At 37.7% G+C, this 22,120-nt stretch overlaps 1 protein-coding gene across 1 annotated transcript in view; it reads right to left on the reverse strand.

Moving 5' to 3' along the window:
* Positions 1-22,120, reverse strand: part of GUCY1A1 (guanylate cyclase 1 soluble subunit alpha 1) — a 35,205-nt gene that overhangs the window by 9,482 nt on the left and 3,603 nt on the right. Inside the window, exons 2-5 of the mRNA XM_081020442.1 lie at positions 7,251-7,608; positions 3,618-3,679; positions 2,595-2,653; positions 215-924 (exon numbers count right to left, since the gene is read on the reverse strand). Of these exons, the coding sequence (XP_080876568.1) occupies positions 215-924; positions 2,595-2,653; positions 3,618-3,679; positions 7,251-7,496 (1,077 nt within the window). The 5' untranslated portion in view covers positions 7,497-7,608. The remainder of the gene's footprint in view (positions 1-214; positions 925-2,594; positions 2,654-3,617; positions 3,680-7,250; positions 7,609-22,120) is intronic.

A 22,120-nucleotide genomic window follows, 5' to 3' on the forward strand; every position in this document is an offset into this window, starting at 1 on the left:
TTGCGCTTTTGCTACGAAAAGAAACTTACATGAGCAGAAACTTCAAATTCAAAATTCCCAATGTCAAAGCCCCCCAAAATGGGAGGAGGAGTCATTCATAGTTATTCACTCAGTGCCTTGTTCAATACATCCAAAGCTACTATTGCATTTGCACACTTGAATTAGAGATGGGATGAAAAAATAAGAAATATAAATATGATAAACCTGTTCTTACCCCTGTAGACCTTTTAAGAGTGCTGTCCCCTCGCCTCACTCTTATAGTAAACTGCATGTTTAGCATTGTCATGATCCCACTAAACGTGGAGTTTATTTTAGGGGCCAGGATTTCGAACCACTCATCAAAGTTTGGCTTTGCTTGAAATTCTCTCCTGCTCAACAGTCTCCTTATACCATTGCCAACTTGCAGAATAGCCATATCCTTGTCAAACATGCAGTGAAATGGGAAAGTCTTGCAGAACATAGAAGCAGGAATCACAAGAGAAGACTGAGGTTTACACGGAGATAAGGATGGCTTTGCACTTTTGACTTGCACAGAGTACAACAAATATGGCTGGTTAATAAACTCAGCGCTATCTTTGCAGAAGCAAGGGGGCATCACCGTCACTTCAACCTCTGTTTCATACAAAATGTGAGCTGCTGCTTTGATAATGCCAGACAGGATGAGGCTGGTTGTTTTCTTGGGAAAGAAATAGTACACATTTAAGAAATCTGGGTCCTTTTCCAAGCACAGTATTGAGACCTCTTCAAGTCTACCCTTTTTTTCTGCGTCGTGGCAGTGAGCACTCTGCTTCAGAAGAGTACTGAAACTGTTCAAAAAGTCTTTGAGGGATCCCCCGACAACTCCTAGGATATGTTCATCTTCTTCATAGCATATTTTGAAAAGCTCTTCACCAAGCGATTCCTTCATAATGTTTACTGGAACTCCTGCAAAGTTAAAACATTTTATACCAGCATTCTTCTAATCAGTATGCCTTTGATTTTTTTAAATCCTTCTGCATTTCATTTTCTTTCACCCTAAACCAGTTTTCCACTATTAAACATCTTCAAACTAACAAAGCCATTTCAGATCAGTCTCTGGAGGCATCTCCTCTCATTCTCACAAAACCTTGTATGGTAGGAGCAAAGTACTTGTTGACTTTGCTTTGCAATTTTATTTTATTTTAAATTTCTTAAACTTTTAATTGTTACGTCTTTAATTGTTTTATTGTATATGTTAATTAATGAATTTTAATTATGGATTTATTTAATAGTCGTAAGCTGTTTAGAAATCATTTGGACAAGTTGTAACAACAACTTTGCACGTCTATTTGTTTTGAGCAAAAAATTGGTAACCATTTCTAATGGAGGACAATGAAAAAGAGTCCTTCCAGATGGACAAAAAAGAAGTGGATTAGAGTTTACTAAAATCTAAGAGCTGAAGTAAGCATCTGGTAGCAAACATGGATTTTGGAGTCTGAGGTGGCACTTGTACACTGGAAAGCAACACATGTGGTATGCGTGCAAGTTCTAGAGGAGAAATGCCAAAATGTTCATGTATCACCTCATGACAGAGAGATGACATTGCAGAGGAGGTGTGTACAGTGGTACCTTGGGTTACAGATGCTTCAGGTTACAGACACTTCAGGTTACAAACTCCGTTAACCCACAAATAGTACCTCAGGTTAATAACTTTGCTTCAGGATGAGAACAGAAATCGTGCAGCAGCGGCATGACGGCAGTGGGAGGCCCCATTAGCTAAAGTGCTGCTTCAGGTTAAGAAGTTTCAGGTTAAGAACGGACCTCCAGAACGAATTAGGTTCTTAACCCAAGGTACCACTGTACTCTAATACTAAAGAGGAAGGAGTGTGCAGCTACCCATCCAAAAAAGCAAAATAACAAAGCAAAAGGGTTCACCAAATGACTTGGGGAGGAAGGGAGATTTGTTTATATTTAATCACTTTAAGTATTATGGGCTGCTTGAGGGAGTGCTCTCCTTCTAAAGCAGGGATGGAGAATCTATGACTCTCCAGATGTTGTTGGACTCCAGTTCCCATCAGTTCCAGGGCAGGGATGATGAGAGTTGGAGTTTAAGAATACATTGAAGGCCATAGGTTTCCCATTCCTGATGTATATAATTTTTTAAAAAATTAAAAAATGAAGCTTGTTTTTAAAGGCACATATACTCACTTTTGCAACAGATGTGCTTGTTTGTAATAGACACAAAGCACTTAGTATCACAATAAAGCAGAAAGCATAACATTTTCTCAGCAACCAAGTAGTTTGAGTGAGTGCCTAGAAAATACAAATCCTCTGCAACACAAATATTTTCTTAAACTAACAATTGCACTAGGAAATATCTGCTTGTATTGTCAACCTCCCACAGTAGCCAAAACCAGGTTGAATCAACACCATATAATGAAGACTGCACTGTTAGCCCTGAAAGTAATTTATTATCTCCTAGTGTGTCCTCAAAATATGAACTGCATCAACATGATCCATCACTATTGCTGGTCACAAATGTGAGTGGTGTGTGCAGAACTTATTCCACTTCAAATGTTTAATAAGCATCAACTAATTGCATTAAGTGGAATTGCTTGCCATAGATATCTCATTACCTGATGCATTTGCATGGTCAGTGATTAGCTTTTCAAAGTCTTCTCTTTCCTCAGAATTCCTATAAATGATGCAAAACAGAAATTTAAAAACTACCTAATCCACAGTAAAAATTAATTTTCAGGTAATAAAACCTGAAAAAAATAAAACAACAGATAAGCAACCCAATTCGCAAAGTTAATTTGAGAAAACTTTAGATTCCCATTTACTCAAAAATTAAGTTACTCTTTCTTATCTGCTAACTAAGCAATTTTGCAGAAAAACAATTAAGCAAGCCAATGCTTTTGTGTCTCTTCCTCATACAACCTATTCTGTTCCTACACAACCACTAGCAAAAGAACTAGCATCTTTCTGTATCTTCACCACCACCGCCAAGTAACTGGAAGCAAATCCTACACTTGAATATCAGTAGGATTCACAGCTAATTAGCTTAAAATCATAGTGCCACAGTGTTCAAGTTCTACAAAAGTTATTAAGAAAGGAATTTTAGCTTCCAGGAGTGGCAGGATCAGAGACTAGGCAAGACTGCTATGAAATTTTGCCTCCTTGTCCAATCCCTGCTTTGACTTGAATTTTCATTATAAAGATTCATGACTCCTATGCAACCCCCCTCCCTTTCTTAGGGGAAATATATAGCTGAATATATTTTTAAATAAAAGTAAAAGTCAGCTACTTTTTAAAGCTATTAGTTCTCATGCCTAAGGACAACTTTGCAACTCCCATTTGTAGGAACAGGCAAACACAAAATGTCTTCACAATAGAGAGAGGAAAACTCTAAAGGGACTACTGCTCAAAATTCAGTCTTGGTACAATGACATACTGATAAAAGTTTCCAGTGTCTTAATGTTGAATTATTGTTTGATACCTTAATACTTCAGACTGTGTTTGGCATTTATGGTACCTGATTTCACTAACATAGGGGTTTGTTATATAATCTGAGCAGTCATTACCGTAAATGGGATCCAACTTCCTATTTGGTTTTTGCACTTGTTATTGGTTGCAAAAAGTTAACTTATTTAACTTACCTGATTTCTTTTATTTTATTATTTGCTAGTGTCCTCTGAAATGCAAGATATAACCTTTCATACTGAAAGGAGAAAAGTCATATTAATTCAAATGTCAAGTTTAAGCATTTCATATATTAGAATTTCATATTAGAATGAGCTGCAAACCTTATACTAAAGATAGGATGCAATTCTATCCAAAATTAGAGCACACCTATTTGTAGATCATTGGAGTCCCCAACTTGTCCTGTCTACATTATGGTGTAGTGTAATGTGACTGATGTTTTCAGATGACCAGCATTCTGTGTCAAAGCACCTGCCACTAGACTAGATATGGATCAGGGAGATCACATTGTAAGTTCCCATACTAACACAACAAGCAACTGTGGGCCCGTATCACTGTTATGGAAATTTACTACACAGCCCCTTCCATTGATAAGATGCCCAGCTACAGATGTTACTCTCCAAATACTGTCCATATTCACATGCCACTGTGGACAAATGAAGATGCAGTGTGCTCATATCCACTGGATACACTTCGTTACTCCTCAGCCCTTCCAACTCAGTGATTAATCATGGAGTGCTCTGATGAGCACGCATAGTTTCCCATTTGTATGTGCCTGTCCATTTATTTCAATGAAGGAAGGTGATCTGTGTCTGTATTGACTCAGTTCATTGAAATGAAGGATAGATGTCACATATGAAAATGGAACACATGGAAGCTTTCAGGACTGAAGTATTTCTTTGAAAGAAAGATAATGCTGCAATTCCCTTCAGTTAACACATAATGAAGTTTGGTCAACTGTGTCTCAGGACTTATATATGTATCAGAATGCCCAAATTATACAATAATAGAGTTGGAGGGGACTGTGTCGCCTAGTCCAATGCCCTGTTCAGTGCAGGAAATCCCCAATAGAGGATTGAACTATTTATCTATTTAGCCTCCTAATATGAGAGTCAGTATATATGAGCATATTGTGAAAATGAAAGGATCTCCAAGCTTGGGCACATAATGTTTTATTGTCTTTCATTAACCTTGTTGTGTGACACACAGAACTTTGTAGACAGCAGTTTTATGGGAGGAAGAATGGAAGTATGTCCATGCTGCCTCATGAAAAAACTACACTGGTAATGAAGGCTGTGTTCTACATTTGAAATAAAAAGAACAACTGAACGAATGTTATACCTTATTAAAACAAGATGTAATTAATATTTATATCTAAATAGAAACAATATGTGCCGCGCTTTCCAACTCCTTATTTGAGTCTGGACTTACAATATTCTTAAAAAACAAACCAACCAACGAATTAAGAAACAAACAAAGCTCCACATGAATTTGCTAGTATCTTGAATCTCATCAAATGCTATTTTGGGCCACACTATACACTCCCCATGATATTTGCACACAACCTTTCACTGACGTCAATGGAAGCAGCATGTGTTGATCCAAGTCACGATAGTCACCTTCTCAGTTTTTTGAGTTTTCCATGTGGAAACTGCGTACATCCAGTGATGAGAGATAGTAACTTTTAAACAAATCTAAGACCATCTAAGGCAGGGGAAAGAAAGCTGGTCACAATCTACTGGGAGATCTCTGGGTGCTTTGCAGTAGATCAACAAGGGTTTCTGCCTCAGTTATTTAATGACAGCAACAACTAAATGACTCCCTCTCTCTAATTTAGGATGCTGAAATAAACAAAGCTTGCTGGCAAATCCAGCAAGCCTGAAATCTCTCCGCCCCAGTTTTTATAGATAGGCATATTCCCCCCCCCGCCCCCCCTATAATGTAGTCAATGCCCGTGCAACAATCTGCACCTTTGAAAGCAATGTTGGGACATTTTCTCAGTCAGCGTACCAGTTCAATGAACTGCAAGCCAAGTCTAGAGGCAACAATGAAGGTTCTATGGTTATATCTGAATCCTATCATTTCAGTATATACATTAACATTATGTAACATTAAATATAACAAAATGAGATGTCTCTTTTAGTATATATTTTACAGCACAATCCTATATATGTCTATTTAGAAATAAGTCTTATTGAGTTTACACTCAGGTAAATGAGCTTAAGCTTAAGCACCCTTAATTAAAAGACAGCAGCATGAATATTATACCTTACTCCTGGTAGGCAGTATACTTTGCATGTGGAAGACAACTTGCCCAATTGCTTTTTAGAGAACCCCATACAGTGGTGCAATGAAAAAGATCTATGCTTCAGTGAATCCAAAAAACTGATGATATTTGGGATAGACTGCATTGAAACAGATGAACCATTAGTCTGACTCAATGTTGGGAAGCTACTTGTCTCACTAAGGAATGCTTTTAGACATTGCTGCATTGCCCACTAAATTTGCTTCTTGTCACACTCTCCCATGGATTTATAAACTGGTTTTGAGTTATGGATGCCTTTCCTACAACTACAATGGGGAGAAGACTAAAAAAACAGACATTCCGTAAAAAGCAGGGGCCGAGATGTGTAATAAAGAGCATGTAAAGATTTGGCATCCAATTAGCAAAATTGCCCTTGCCCTTAATAGTATATTGGATTTCTGGACTGAAAGTTTGTGGTTATAATCCATAAGTTTTCATTTCCCCCTTTCCAGTTTCCACAACTTTTATTACTATTATTATTATTATTATTATTAACCAGCAATCCTCTATCCACACTATGGCTTTAGCAATCATTCCTTCTACAGTGCTCAGTAGATGAGATGACAGACACCACCCCCTCTGTTGTGCTCAGTGTAAGCCACACTTATCTACACATCAATTTTTCAATATTGTACCAATTTATATGTAGGTTGCTCCAACTGTTTTCCATTAAAACTAGGTGGTTTTGAGTAGTTCTTTTCCATGCACCTTTTCCAGCTCTACAATATCTTTTGTTTTTTGAGATGTGGTCTAAAACATAACTTGGTGGTTGGCTGTGATAACGGGATTGCAATCCTGGGTTTTTCATTTGTTACCACAGCTGCTTCCCCATGGCTTCCTATTTTGTCATCAAAAAATTAGAAAGCCAAGTGCAGCAGGCCAGTTGCAAAGATCCTTCATCTTACCTCTTCCTTACAGGATATGTTTGGTTGGGAAAGACATATGTGATTGTGCCCACTCACATGGTTCCGAACTTTCACATGTTAGTATGCCAGAATGGCAATAAGCTCCAGAAAGCATCTCTCTAATCAATGCTGCAACAAATTCACTGCTATAATAAATTAAGGTGCCCTGACATGGAATAAATCTGAGTAAACCTGCTCCATCTAGATGTTGCCATGGTTCATCTGGCACAAAATATTATCCACCCTTACTTCACATAGGTTGCTAACCTCTTTAAATTTTGCTAAGTAACTGCTAAATCAATGTGTGAGTAAACATTTCATATTTGAGTTGCTTTTAATCATCCTTCTTTTCCTTTCCCTAAACACAGAAGATGTAGTGAAGTAAGATTAAATAAATGCAAAAGGTTTCAAACTACAGGATTAGGCATAATTAGAAATGAAAACAGAACCCAACGTCAAGAACAGAGTTTGAAAAGGAGCGTTCATCAAGTGAAGATTTGTCTTGCTTTTAAAATTATTGCTTAAAAGGCATTCTTCTAAAACCTCCCTTAGAATGGTCTTTTAGACTACTTTCATCAAAGCAGCATAATAATTTATACCTCAGGAGAGATGAGTTTGCAGATGCTCTCAGCTAAAGTGTGCAGATACACTCGGCTCCTGCTGGTTTTCCTTTGTGGAAGGTTCCCGTGCGTAGTCTTTTCTCTGCAAATTGGCAAAGCAGCCTTGGAACTATTTGGCACTTCTGCACATTCATCCTCATTTTCATCTGAAATCCCACTTTGGGTCAATAATGAAAAAGGGCACTCGCCAGTGATCTTCAGATCTTTCAGTTTGGTACAGAACATACTGCACAAGTCTCTGTTCACCAAAGTTGTGAATTTCTCTAGTTTGGGCTGAACATGTCTGTTCTATTAACCGACAGCAGAAGATGGCAGGAACAACTGTAGCTTTATATCCCTGCAACAAAAGATGAAACAGAAAAGAGAAGCACTGCATTTGTACATTTGTTGAATTTGGTTCAACTTCAGAAACCTAAGCTTCCCTAATTCAGCAGGCTCTGGCTTTGCTACACACAAGCATGACTTCACAGTTGACCTAATGTTCAATTACTTCATACAACACAGAGCCAAATGGTAGATGTAATGTGTGAACTAGCTGCAAGAATACACCCAGTCCAGTACTTTGAAAGGGTAGGACAATTGCACAAAGAATCAAAAATCCACAAACCCACCTTCAACACCATATACTTTAAAATGGCATTTATGTCAAAAGGTAGAGGGACTGCCATTTACTCTGATTCAATTTTTAAGAATGGGGTTTCATGGGGAAAACTCTGGAGCAAAAAAAGGACGGGCACTTGGACATGGAGCTTTAAAGTGCAGACCACGCCTGGAAAGAGCAGAGGAAAGGCACGTGTGGATAAGCCCCAAAGGAAAACTACATTCACTCGTGTATCTTTCCAGGATTCCGTTCAGTATCACTTGTCTTTTCAGTACAAAAAAAGAGGGGAAGGTTAGATATAAGAAATATGGGCTTCCAGTATACCACTGAGAATTAGGTCCTCTTATTCTCCTCTGGTGGATGCATATTATGCATATTATTTCAAAAGAAATTCACCTGGAGATCAGCTGGATAAAAATTATAGCTTCTCCAAATTAATCGGCACAATCCTAGCAGACCTTCACTGACCATAAAGACACTTCCAGACTTTGTGTTCTTTTGTGAGTGAGTGACAGTGTGCCTGACATATCCAATGGGACAGTACCAACCTCTGCAATGATCGCTGCTGGGGGGCAAATTAACTAGCAGCATCAACTAGCACAGCCATTATGGTGCAATTACAGGGAGTAATGGCACTAAGGACTCAGCTATACACCTGCAAATAAAATGTTTTAAATGTGTTGCAAAGTGCAATATACAAATATATATTGGATGGCAACAGTGAGCTATGAAAATTCAATGTATTTTTCAAAACATTTTTTAAAAAAGCACTTTCACAAGAGTTTTTTATACGTGTGTAGATTCTACCTCTGTAACTAAAATAAGATAATATGAGTAAAGGTTGGTATATTATTTGTTGCTGGAGGCTGAAAAGCAATATTTGTCTAGTCCTATGTACCTTATGTACAGAAAATTTGGAACGTCTCCAGATCATCAACAAAAATAACCTCCTCTATTTGTGAATATAACTACTTCAATACCCTGTAAGGTAATGTACAAAACCTAACTTCCTACTTGTCTTTCACATGTTTTGACAGTAGGTTATATTATGAAATTAATGTGAAAAACAGATGCTAAGTACTAGCAACTACGAGCTTGGATTCTTCCATTGCTATCACTTTGCAATCATCTGGTTGCATCAAAGTTTGGCTAGAACATAGTAACATTTCTCATGATCTAAATGTTAATGTGGTAGAATCATATAATTGTAGAATTGCAAGGGACCGCAAGGGTCATCTAGTCCAACCCACTGCAATGCACGAACATATTTGAAACATTATAAAGGATATTATACATAGAACTGTATCCAGTGCAACACTAAGTTAAAGTCACATAGTGCTGGTGGAACATTGTGGTGCAAGAGAAAACACAAGTACATGACCTAAGGTTGTTCAACAAAAATCTATTGTTGAGTAAGAAGCTTCTGCTAGTGCAATTCCTAGGTGGAATATTTTGTTGTGCAACTTTGCCCATCCATTAGTGCAAGGACTCTTGCACTAGCCACTGGAGAATGATAGATATGACCCATACTACTTTGCTATGAATTAGTCACACCATCACTGCAAGTGTGATCCACTCAATTTTACTCATTCCCAACCTACACAAGAGATTTTAGGTTGATTTGTGCAAGGCACAGCAAAACACATTATCACTGATATGTGTAGATTGTCTTCTGTCGTCTTTAAAGTGTGCTTTGTCATAGAGGCAGATATACACAGTACAGCACTGGATATACAAATAGTTTATTTTTGCAAAAGAAGCCAGTGTAGTTGTTTGGTTATATGATCATTATGTCTCCCAACCAATCTGATTATAGTATTAACAAAGCAAAAGCACAGCCAGCCAGGTTGGCGAAAGATCTACTCATACTGACAATATACATAAGCAAACAGAATTGCACACAACACTCAAAAAGCACAAACTGACAAGTACTTAGATTATATAAACAAGCTGGCTTAACTTTACATGCCAGAAGAGAATATGGAGTGTGTACTCCATATGAGCTTGATATTATGTGCAAGATCCATTTGAGAGGGTGGGATAGAGAATAAGAGGCTATGCATGATTTAAATAAAGATCAAAACTCAACAAACTGAAGCACATTGTGTGTCCAAGATAAACACATTTATTTATTCTTTACTAAACTGGTTTCCACAAACACACACACACCCCTCATTTTTGCACTCAGTGTTATAAGAGAAATAAATAATAATGGGCTCAGATAAACAGGACAGTGATAGAACCATAGAAATGTAGAAGAATTTGGTCTAATTTCCTCTATCAAGATGATCCTCTGAACTCAACACTCCAGAAAAGATTCACTCAACTTATCCAGGTTTCAGCCTGCCACAAGGAAAGAGCAAGAACAAGGGCAAATGAAGCCATATTTGTCACATAGCTACTTTCTTTAGCCTTAACTCCACCTCAATCAAACTAATCTCTGTTGAGTACCAAGCTACCTTGCTGCTTGGAGAAAACAGGCATCTTCTCACCAAACCCAACTTGCATTGTCTATGTATCACAGATCCAAACTTACTCATTGTCTGACAAAAGGAGGTTGGCTGGTACACTGGGGTTATTATTATTTCAAAGGAGTTCTCAAAGGGTTACTTTTCGTTGCCAAGTAACTGGGAAATATTCCTGGAACAAGGAGGCAGAATCAAACTATTTTGATCTATCTGGGCAACAAGTATTACAAAAATAGTTCTGAAGCCATTAGCTTTATTATTAAGATGTGTAAAAGAAAGATTTCTTTGGCTTTCTTTGAAAACCATGGCTGAAGTCATTACAGTCCACGGAAAATAATTTCAGCTGGGTATGGATTGCATGCTAGGTAAACTGAGTATAAGATAAAACACAGCAGTTCATGTGGAAAATTGCAATATTTACATCTATTGCTATGTTCTATGCAGTGTTCTTTTTATTTAAGTTATGAAAAGCAAGCTTCTGTCAGTGTCAGCAAAACCTAGTCAAGAAAGGCAGCATATAGAAATGGCAGGAGATTTCAGAAGGTATGAAAAAATAATTGCCATTCTTCTACGTGTAAATATCTACACAAACAAGTATTCTGCACAGATAGAAATGTGGTCATACATGTAGGATTATAATAAACTAAGTTATATTCAGAATGGACTTAAATAACAAGTCAATGGATTTCAAGGGATGAACACTACCCATAAAACAGGCATCAGACCTTAAATGCCAGGGATATTGGAGGGTTCAAGCCTTCCTTACTTCTCAGTAGGCACAAAACAAAGAAATGTTAACTTAATAGCTGCTTAAATAGCTGTTCTTTTATTAGTAAGGCAGTAGAGTTATTAAAATGCTATACGGTTGCATCGGAAAACACCCAAAGAAAGAAAGTATTCACAGGCAAAACATGGTACAGTGTAACAAAGGAAGCAAAATTACTGAACCATTTGGAGGATAGTGAAGTATGGTGTTGATAACTTAAAAACAATTAAGGGCTGCTTCCAAGTTAATATTTTGCAAGCCTGCAGGGGCAGGGGAGCTAAAGTGAAACAAGAGTATAAAAACAAACAAAAAAAGAGTATCAAAGCTCTACATACATAGTTATCTCTTGTGCATGCATAACATCTGTTTGTATCACTGCCTGTTCATAAATCAAACCATTATGTTTACTCCATATAAAGCAACTAAATATAGAAACAATGTCCTCATCCAAGGCTCAGTGCGATGGTGAGACTGCCCAATAGGTCCATCCTTTCTCCCATGCTAATGTTACTACCACATGGTGTGGTAGAAACTTTCTAAACAACAGACAGGAACAGAATATGAACATATATGACAAGTAAAACATGAAATTAAGGAACTCTCCAGAATTCATTCTGATTCTGACACCACAATGCATGCGGTAATTTTTTGCATGGAAGAACATCTTAAGACTATTTTTCAAGGTTTATCAAATTCAAAACTAATCTGTAATACCAAAATTCAAACACAAAGCCTCTCCCATACCTTATTGATCTTTTGTACTTACTTCTTATTTTTATAATATAGATTAGTCATGTTCTGGAGGCACTTATTTAATTATGCATTAGGCAGAAAGTTAATTTCCAGAAATCTGGAGTCTGGGCTAACATGATTATAAATGTCTGAAGACTGCTGTGTGGAGACAAGTCTTAAGGAATCATGACAGGAACATAAACTTTACGTATATCTAGTTTTTCATTTAAAACTGCAAATGCACCTGTTAACAAGGGGAATACCTCTGGTGAGGCAGGACGAACAAGGGAAGGGAGGCTTTATAAATGGGTGTTGGAGATGGGAGATACAGGTACCTGTGCCTGCTTCCCATGTTGCTGAACCACAACTCCCATCATCCCTGGCCATTGGCCCTACTGGCTGTGGCTGATGGGAGCTGGAGTCCAAGAGCAACAGGAGCTCCCCATCTCTGGTATAAAGTGTAAAATATCATTGCTCTCACTTCCTATGTCACATTGGCTATTTGAAGCAAAGATCCTCTGCCTCAGCAGTACCCAGCCAGCCACCCTTCTCCTAACAGGCTGGCACAGGTTTCATATACGAACCTATGGGGAGATGCATCCCACCGATTTAACTGCATCAGATGCCTGCTTTTGCTCCTCTCTCCTGCTTATGCAGACTTCAGTCTTTCACATCAAAATCTGGGTGGAACAAACCAGGTAATTCTTATTGTTGAGAGTCTGGGAGGGTGAGGGTTAGTCTATACAATGCCAGAGTCCCTTCTAATCTGGGGCATCCTGGATCCAGCAAGGGCTAAAATCTAATGGAGGATTCCATTGTTGGAAGTAGCCAGACCAGCTTCTTGATGCGTTAATGGGCTTAAGCATGGTAGTTAGTATAATAAAGGAAATGGCTTTGTGCCAGACGTCAAATGGCTGGGCCCCCTCCTCCCTCACCTGGCTGATAGTGAGAAGCACAATAGGTAGTGTGTGAGGAAGCTGGGCTAGAAGCAGGAGAGTGAGGGCAATGCTTGATTTGCGCATGCCTCCCAAGCTGTGGCTATTGGAGAAGCTAGACCTTCTGGGGGTTTTAATGCTGTAATCCCCTCCATTTTAGGCTCAGGTTGTATATATGTAGAAATAAACCATATATTGAAAATACACCACAGTGTACCTGCTCTCCCTCATTCCAAGGAAACTGAACCCTGGGTAAGCTCCTGGAACCCCCTGGAATCTTGCACCACTCATAGATTGGGGTGGCATATTATCATTCTTGAAATGCCTAGTAAATCTAGTTTTTGGTATGCATTACTTCTGGGGATTTGGATTATTTCCTAGGCAGGAACACAACTGGAGATGCACTGGGGTGGGGGTGGGGAGTGGAGATGAATGATACACCACACATGTCTAAGCCTTGATGTTTTCTTTTCAACTAGAGCCAAAACATGATGAATTCTTTTTAAAGAACTTATTTTCTATGATAATTTTTTTTACTGAAATAAAAGCATCCAATTTTCTTGGAGCGTTCAGGGACTTTGGAGAAGTCAATGTGTTATGGAAAAACAGTATCACTATAACATGTTTTGATAATTCACACACCCATCCCACACCCCACCCTGGCCACAGAATCTTTAAACTTTGTTTGCAGCAGAGAATTAAATCCTACATAGCAAGCGATGCATCAAGCTGACAACAGGAACAGATTCCAAAGCGACAAGACACTGTCACTAAAGTAGCAAAGCTGGAGCTGAGATATGGGAGCTGTTAATATTTGACTTAGAATGTCAAATGTTTTCTACTGCCTATCCAGTTACTCCTGAAATGAAATTATGGAAATACATTATAAATACACACATTTTGCCTCACACATTTTTCTTTTAATATGTGAACAACAGTCAGCTAGAGAACGTAGAATGGAACAAGCAACAGAACGATTCTACAGAAACCGACACACACCATTTAAAGGTTTGTCCCATTTTAGCAGCTGAAACTTGCAATGTAATGAAGTCAGTATTGTACATAATACTTCTGGCCTATTAGCAAATATGTTATTCATAGACTGAATTTACTATCCAAAGTATGGCTTATTGGTTACAGCAGAATGTGGAGTTTATTGAAAGAAAATGAGTCCAAATGACACGTGACTGCAGGAGATCTTTGATTAAACCTCCCAATATTTTCCTTTTCAGTTCAAGGCAGCCACAGGCAGCTCTAAATTAGTTCAGAGCTGTGGCACAAAGGAAGGAGTCAGCACCAAAACTGCTGGACTGCCCCTCCCACAGGGCCATTGATCCAACTCAAATCAAAGCACCCCATGGCTATTTTTAATTAAAAACTAAAAGTGAGAACCAGTCACAAATCTCCTACATCCCATGTAGTTTAGCTTCTGTGTCATTAGGAATAAAGTACCTTAAGATTATGCTTGTGAATGCATTGGTCTCAAAATAACTGAGTTTGAAGTTTAGAGTGGCCCCTGGGAACAAGTGAATTAATATTCATTAACTGCCATGCTTGCTCTGTGACATTAATATTAATATTCATATGTAATCCATAACAAGTTATACAATGTATTTTAGCCCCCTTCATTGTTCAACAGCTAGGGTGTTGACTTGTATCAACCACAATGGGCAAAAACAATAGGGTGTCCATATGCTCTCCTTCACAGAGGACAGTCCTTTGTTTGAAGGAATCCTCTAGTTGGTGAGCTATCTGGTTTTAAAGATAAAGACCCATAAGAAGGGAGAGCAGGGACTTTGAAGTTGCCCATCAAAAGCAGCACCTGGACGGCAGATTGAGCAAGCACACAGATCACCTGTCCAGTCTTTCTCACTATATTGTACGTCTATGAAAATTGTAGTAATCAATTCTACATCTGTATCTGTACATATGAATTAGCGGAAGCAAATTTTACACAAATCAGTGTCCTCTTTTGTGGAGATGTGTCAAGTGACCAACCTAATAAGCAAACTGTTGTTGCAGGTTGCCAATTAGTTTCTGGGCTATATTCCAGCTGACTGTACTTACATGGCCAAGGGCAGAGGTACAAGAAAAACTCCCCTTCTCTTTTGTTTTTTCCCTGCTTTGTTATGAAATTTTTATATCCCACCTGCCACCTTAACCAGGGCTCTATTTCAAAATTTGACAGCACAAGTGAAACCATTTAAAAGATCTTGCTACTTGTCACTATCAATTTTGCAACCCCAAATACCTCCCTCAGTTGAGTTTAAAAGGCTGACAATGACCTGTTTGTATTATCTGGTTATTTTAAACAATTACTGTTGCATTCCTATGCACAATTTCCTGAGAGTAAGGACCACAGAATTCAGCAATATTTACTTCTGAGGAGACATGTATATGATTGCAGTGTTCAGTGTGTAAAACTATAATGAGACTTTGATTCTTCTTGATACTATTTTCCTTTTATAAACCATCAAAGGGCAGTATACAGATTTTAGAAATGAAATTAATTGCATCAGTGTGCTTATGGTTATATTGCATTGCTTTTCAAGCACTAAATATACAACTGAGCACAATTCACATCTCAGTGTAGGTAAAAGGTGAAGTATTTTGATTTACAATTATTTGCTCTTACTAATTTCAACAGGAAAAAAAAATTTCTTAGACCTAAGGAATCTGCTCAAGTTTCTTGCAAATTATTGTTTACAAGCAGAGCCTAACAATCCAATATTGGAAGCTTCTGCACTAGAACTAATAGGAAGAAGCACAAGGATCCTAAAACTTGTGCAATTTCACAATCTACACTTTGAAGGGAATTGAACACAAACTTCAGTTTAGCACAGTACAGCTGCCAGCAGCCACCATCATTGTCGCAGTCTCCCATCCCCACGTAGAAGAACCTCGTTGTATGCACCCTGGGCTGTGGTTCAGTAAAGCACATGCCTTGCATGCACAAAAGTCATGTTCAGTTCCTAGCATCTCTAGTTAAAAAGGATATTGGGTAGCAGAGATGAGAAAGACCTTTCTCAGACACCCTAGAGCACCACTGCTAATCAGTGGAGAGGATAATGGGCTAGATGGATCAATAATATTAAAAAGCTGCTTTTTACAAGCCATTTTGTCTCACTAGAGCTGCCGATGTCATACAGGCTGTGCCAGACACAGAATACAGTTTTAGCTTTTGTGGAGAAGGTCAGTGTTTGTTCCATAACAGGAAAGCAGATTTGCAGGATCAAAATAAATCCTCTCCAATCTAAACAACTGTTACATCCCTTTAAAAAAGATAACCATGCAGAACAATTTTCCAATATATACTCAGTTTTCTTACTTTTCTAACACAAAAGCATGTTGTTACACCCATATAGTTCCAGTGCTTTGGGGGGCCCAACAGGTATTCCCTTCCATATGAGTAAAGCATTGTATACAGTTTGTGCTTTATAGTAGCTCCTTCCTTTCTTTTTTCATTCAGTCCACTTTGCTGTCTTTTTTCCTACTTAATGTTTTATTGAAGTTTACACACACACACACACACACACACACTATGCACTCACTGTGAGCAACAATGCATGCACAAAACTGAACATCCTTCTTCGCGTCCCCATTTTCCTCTGTACAGTTTTCATTTACTAGAGGTTATAAGCAGTACTTATTGAAATATAAAGGTACGATCGACATCTTGCCTAACTCCCTCATATATCTTTGTTATGTCTTTTGCATTACAAAGCACTTGCTTTCCCACCACCACTCCAGCCAAGACTTGTGGAGGGAAAGGATCTCACCAGACTGAACTACATTGCACTGGACCGACTGATGCTAAATGTGTCTGTTTGAAACATATATTTAGCAACCCCTTTCTCTCCTGAAGGGCGTATTAACTATATTAATCATCTCTAGGTCACTGGAAGCCTTTGGCTTGGAAAGAGATTATTTAATTACTATTTGCTTTGTCTAGGCCTCTAGACAATCAATGTGTTTTTGACTCAGTGCAAGCATTAACTCTTTTATAACCCTTCCTCAAGCTCAAAATGCTCCTGTTTACTGGGTACACATGAGCAATCATTAACATTTTGGGTTTTTACTTGAGGTGATGAATTAGTGGTGCCATGCCTTCTACATTGCCATGTAGATTTGCTCATTTAAAAAACAACAACCATCCTATTATTAGAAACTTGTGTGTACGTCTCATTGAACCAGCCACTCCACATGCACATAACAATGTAATACATTTGATAGTTTTCAAGATGCCACAAGACTGTTGTTTCTACTGCAAAAGACTTACTCCTCTGAAAGCATAAATGTTGTCCTATTCAGAATAATCATTTGACACAGCACTCTTGAAAACTGTACCATTTCAAACTATATGCAGAAGGATTGCACATTTGAATACTGTATTCCTCAATGTTATATTTATGTAAATGGTGGATGAAATCCATGTAGAAATCCTGGCATAGTATCTGTGCTACCAGATTCATTTTGAGCAGTTTCAGTAAACTAAGAAAAAATGGGAAAGTACAGCATATTAACTGTTGGAACGCATCGGCATGCCAACTAGCATAAATTGCTTTGATTATAAATAGCACTTTTAATCGACATTTTAATCAAATTCTAGTCTGTTTGGTCTCTACCCACTCCCCTTCCATGACACACACACACACACACACACACACACACACAGTGTAACCTTTCTGCTGAATTTTCTGGTGTGTTCTTTAGAATCTCACCCATCCTGTGATTTTTCTAATTTTTATATTGGTGTTTGTCATTCTAGAATAAACATGCAAAACATTATTGTAGTCAGTAGAGGCTGCTAACTCCCTTCAGCTTGATTTGGAACTAGGTCAGCAATTATAAGACTCACTGGATAGCTAAACTTTAAAAACTAGAGGAAAACCCCCAGACTCATCTTTTTCTAAGTTATCTAAAATGACCCCAATGTCACCTTGGCAAATTGTCTCAACATTTCACAGACCTTTAATTCACCTTTTTGACACAAACCTCATCTCACACAAACAGCTTCAAAGGATGATATCAATGGAGAAGATCAAAACTTATGGAAAAGAAACCATCCAATTTCTGAATTTGCCTAACCAAGCTCTAGGAAACTTCCCAGCCAAAGTAGTGCTTAACGTGTGCAATGGTTTCCCCATTTTTCATCTGACACTGACACCAAAAAACATTCCTTCCATAAGCCACAATATTTTTTTTTAATGAACTACATATTTTTAATTTGTGGTTAGATTTATGATAAATATTTCCCATTAGTTATGTTTTTAGCTGTTCCTATTTTATCTGTAAGCTGAATTTAGTCCCTGTTGGGGTGGGGGTGGGGGAGGCAGGTGAATAAATAAATGTGAACAAGCTTCTCCAATTTATTTACTAACTTAGTAGCACTGGTCCATTGGTTACTTCAACTATTGTAATTCTCTTCCACACAATTCACTGATACTGTGAAGCTTTTGGGTGATAAAGTTTGTGTTTTCATATTACACAATAGTGTTCCATGTTTCCCAATTTCCCAATCCATAGAACATGCTTTCACAGGGTCAGTGTCCTTGTGAGGAAAGAGTCCTGGAGATTTGTACTGCTTTTGTATGCTCTGGTTATCTTCAAACAAACAAGTTATGTTGAATGGGAAGCAAGTATATAAACAGGCATCAATTGTCAAAAGCAACAGGACATCCCTAAGGCTTATACCAGTCAAGTCCAAAAACGTAGCAACTGTATCTCTCTTTGTCTAAATTGAAAAGTGTTTCTCTTTTCCCTTGCTTGGCACTACAGATGGAGAAGAATTTTGTTCAGGTCACATTTTTAAGCAAACTGACCTTCTGGACTGATGCACAGATCAGAATGTAATTATCTATTGGATTTCATGCTTCTCTGAAATAGCTAACATAGTTCTCAGCTTTAAAAATGCACCAAAATGCAAAAAGTATACATTTTTGTGATAGAATATGTCAAGAAATGTGTACATTGAGATAGAATAAGCATTTAAATATATATTTTATAGAGTATTATTAAGTGCATATCTAAATACATTTTTCTATGGACTTTAAAAAATGCAATTAATGCATGAATGGGGCAGAACAGACTCATGAATAAACACATGCAAAACTGACATGGACCAGATGTGCACTGATTTGTCCATCCGTACTTGGCGATACATTCCCTGGGCGTGGCGGGGGGGGGCTGATCTCAGACCCCACCCTGAGAGGTATAGATATAACTTGCATTCCAAACATCTGGAAGAGCTAGCCTAGTTTAGTAAGGATCAGTAGTGGCTGAGTATGTCCAACCTTTGTAAAAGGTAGCATATTTATTGCAATGCTATTAACCTCCTTGAATTCATGGGAAATGCAATAAAGATAAACAAACACAACTAACCTTTTTGTGAACTGTATTTCATAGCATTTAGGGAGTGCTGTCCAAAGCATTTTCACAAACTGGGCAAATGGAAATTTCCATCCAACTTCTATCAATGTAATAAATTCATTATTGCAATATTTTTCTTGCATAATTATAAAATTAATGTTATTTAAGCAATCACTTTCAAGTGAGCATGTCTGGGACCCTGGGCACTTTGAACAGAAGGACCTAAGAAATGATACTTAGTCCCATTCATATATATATCTCCACCCACACATAAACAAACCAAATTATTCTCCAAGATTCTCCGTGTTACAAGTGACCTAATTACATTATGGGCTGGACTGTGCTCAAGGGATATAACAATACAAGTGACAAATCTGCTTTTCCAAAAACTGTTTATGAGTATTATCCCTTTTTACATACGGAAACATAAAGCCATTATTCTCTTAACCTTTCATATACATATCCATGCCTATTCACGCTCCCCACTACTCTACTAAAATAAACATAAAGTGGAACTCAGATGAATTATATTGAACTCTTGTTGGTATTAAAACAGTTCAAAAAATTCAAAACTATTCTTTACTTAACTACTGTAATCCTCTACATGTTCTGCCTTCATACTTGCAGGAAGCAGTAAAAGTCCAGCTGTGACATCTTCAACAGATTTATTTCGATGCCCATTAAGTATGCATTTGAGGTGAGAAGTTGCACAAGAAAGAAAAAGTGGGGGGAAACTCAGGTTACAAACCTGGTTTCAGCTGCTGCCAAATGTGATTGCTGCAACAGAAGCACTTAGCAGCTGTAAACCCTGTGCAATGAAAGAGACCTCTACGACAACATCTGAAAAAGGTACATGGGCCTCCACTTTGATTTATTATCTCTCTACACAGAAGGCAAGAAAGCTTATATCCATGAAATACGTTGCTCTTTTTTTTGGCAGAACATTTTGCAAGATTGGTTCAGCCGATAGTCGGTTATGATTAGCTTGCTCCCTCAGGGACACAATTCTAAACATACTTCTCCGAAAGGAAAGGCACATTCCTAATATGCCACAGCATTTTGGCTCCACGTGTGCTAGGATGGCTTCTCCCCTGCCCTGTATGTACAATGTGATATGTGGAATGCATCCTGTCTGTATACATAATGACACAAATATACTAGGCTCAAATTCCACATAGGCAACAGAAGGGAGTAGTTGCAGCATGTGGATGAGGCATATATTCTGTATCTTGTGTGTGCATGCATATATATATATATATATATATATATATAGCATTGCAGGGAACATACACAAGACTGAGGCTTGTTCTACTTTATATGTGGAATCTAGCCATGTGTGGAGCCTACCTACTGGTGTGAATTGGCCCTAAGCCCCGTGGATTTCAGTGGGGTATGACTTCCAAGCAAAAAAGTTTTTTTGCTTGGTGGGTTTTTCCAAACAATGCCCTCCAAAGCATTATAAGGTTCAATAAACCCAGTTATCAACTTCGTTTCTCCATGATGGAGACTACATCTTATGGGGCCAAGGGAAAAGAAGGCAAGACAAATGAAAACAAAGAAATGTACCTATTGCTATTAAATAGCAATGTAACAAATGTTTGTGCCACAGGAGCCACACTTGTGTACTTCATGGATTACCTCAAAGGAGTTCATATAGCTGATAAACTGATTAAAAAAAATTACTCAATATATTTCAAATAACTGCTCAACAACTGCATTATACTCTAGTCTACTGCAATGTTATCTTCACATTCAGTTGTCAGGGGCGGGGGAGCACCAAAATAATTATCTGGCTATTATCAGTTAGTGACCTTTTCCACTTTGTTTCTTCTCCTTCCCAACTGTAGAGTGAAAGGAATCTTCTGACTGCTCTTCTATTTAGAGATAATGATCAGTTCAGCTGATTGGGGTATCTCTGCCTGCCTTTTATCTAGCAGCCTATCTGGTCTACTCATGATTGACAGAGTATAATAAAGCCTAATCTCAATTTCAGAATCACAGCAATACACATAGGAACAAGATTTCATTCCCTACCTTTTGATAAAAAAGTGAAAACAAATTGACTGTTTCACCACTTTTTGATAGCAGTGAAAACAATATATGACTTCTCCTTAATGGCATAAAAAGTATACCGGCCAATGTAACCATTTCAAACAAATATTAGTTTTATTATATAAGAAGCCATATTTTCCAGTAGCTGCCACCCCTATCAGAGTTGTTGTCATCACCAATCTAGGAACTGCAATGTGAAGGCAGCACCTTCTGGTTTGTTCTTTTTAAATTTATTCATCCCAGTCCTCTGTATTTTCCACAAAACTACTATTCATTCATTTATCAAAGAAATGTATATGCTACATTTTAAACAAAGTGTCCCAAGATAATTAATTTATAAAAATATACAAAACAATCCAATTACAAAACTATAATTACTACTGACAATTTTATGTCAACAACAGTTGAAAGATCCATTAGGTATTCAAAACTCACATCAGAATCCACAGCAGTGAATTCCACAGACAGATACTTGAATTTGCAACATTTCAGATTTGATCTGTTTAATTATTCTAATCAAGTATCAACCAAAAGTGTAGTGGTGGTAGATGTTCACTCAAAGGTCAGGCTGCATTTTGAGTGTGTTGATTTTATAACATTAAAAAATGCAGAATTCACGATATTCTATTAACTCAGACAGTTGGAAGCATAACCATAAACCATTTATCCTGACTGTCTGGATTTTAAAAACAAAACAAAATACATTGCAAGCTGTATTTTGCACATCGACATTTTTATTTTGGATCTGACATGAAAATCCATCAATAAATTATATACTTTGAAACGGATTATCTTAGTTATCCATTAATGAAACTGTTGCCTTCCAAAAAGAATTATTGACAACAGCATTAATTGTTGTAGTAGACACCTTTATCCTTAACCAGTGAGATAAGGAGCTAAACATTAAGACCTTCTTTTGTGACTCC

This window comes from Podarcis pityusensis, assembly GCF_964106645.2.
Source record: "Podarcis pityusensis genome assembly, chromosome: 9".
Lineage (NCBI taxonomy): Eukaryota > Metazoa > Chordata > Lepidosauria > Squamata > Lacertidae > Podarcis > Podarcis pityusensis.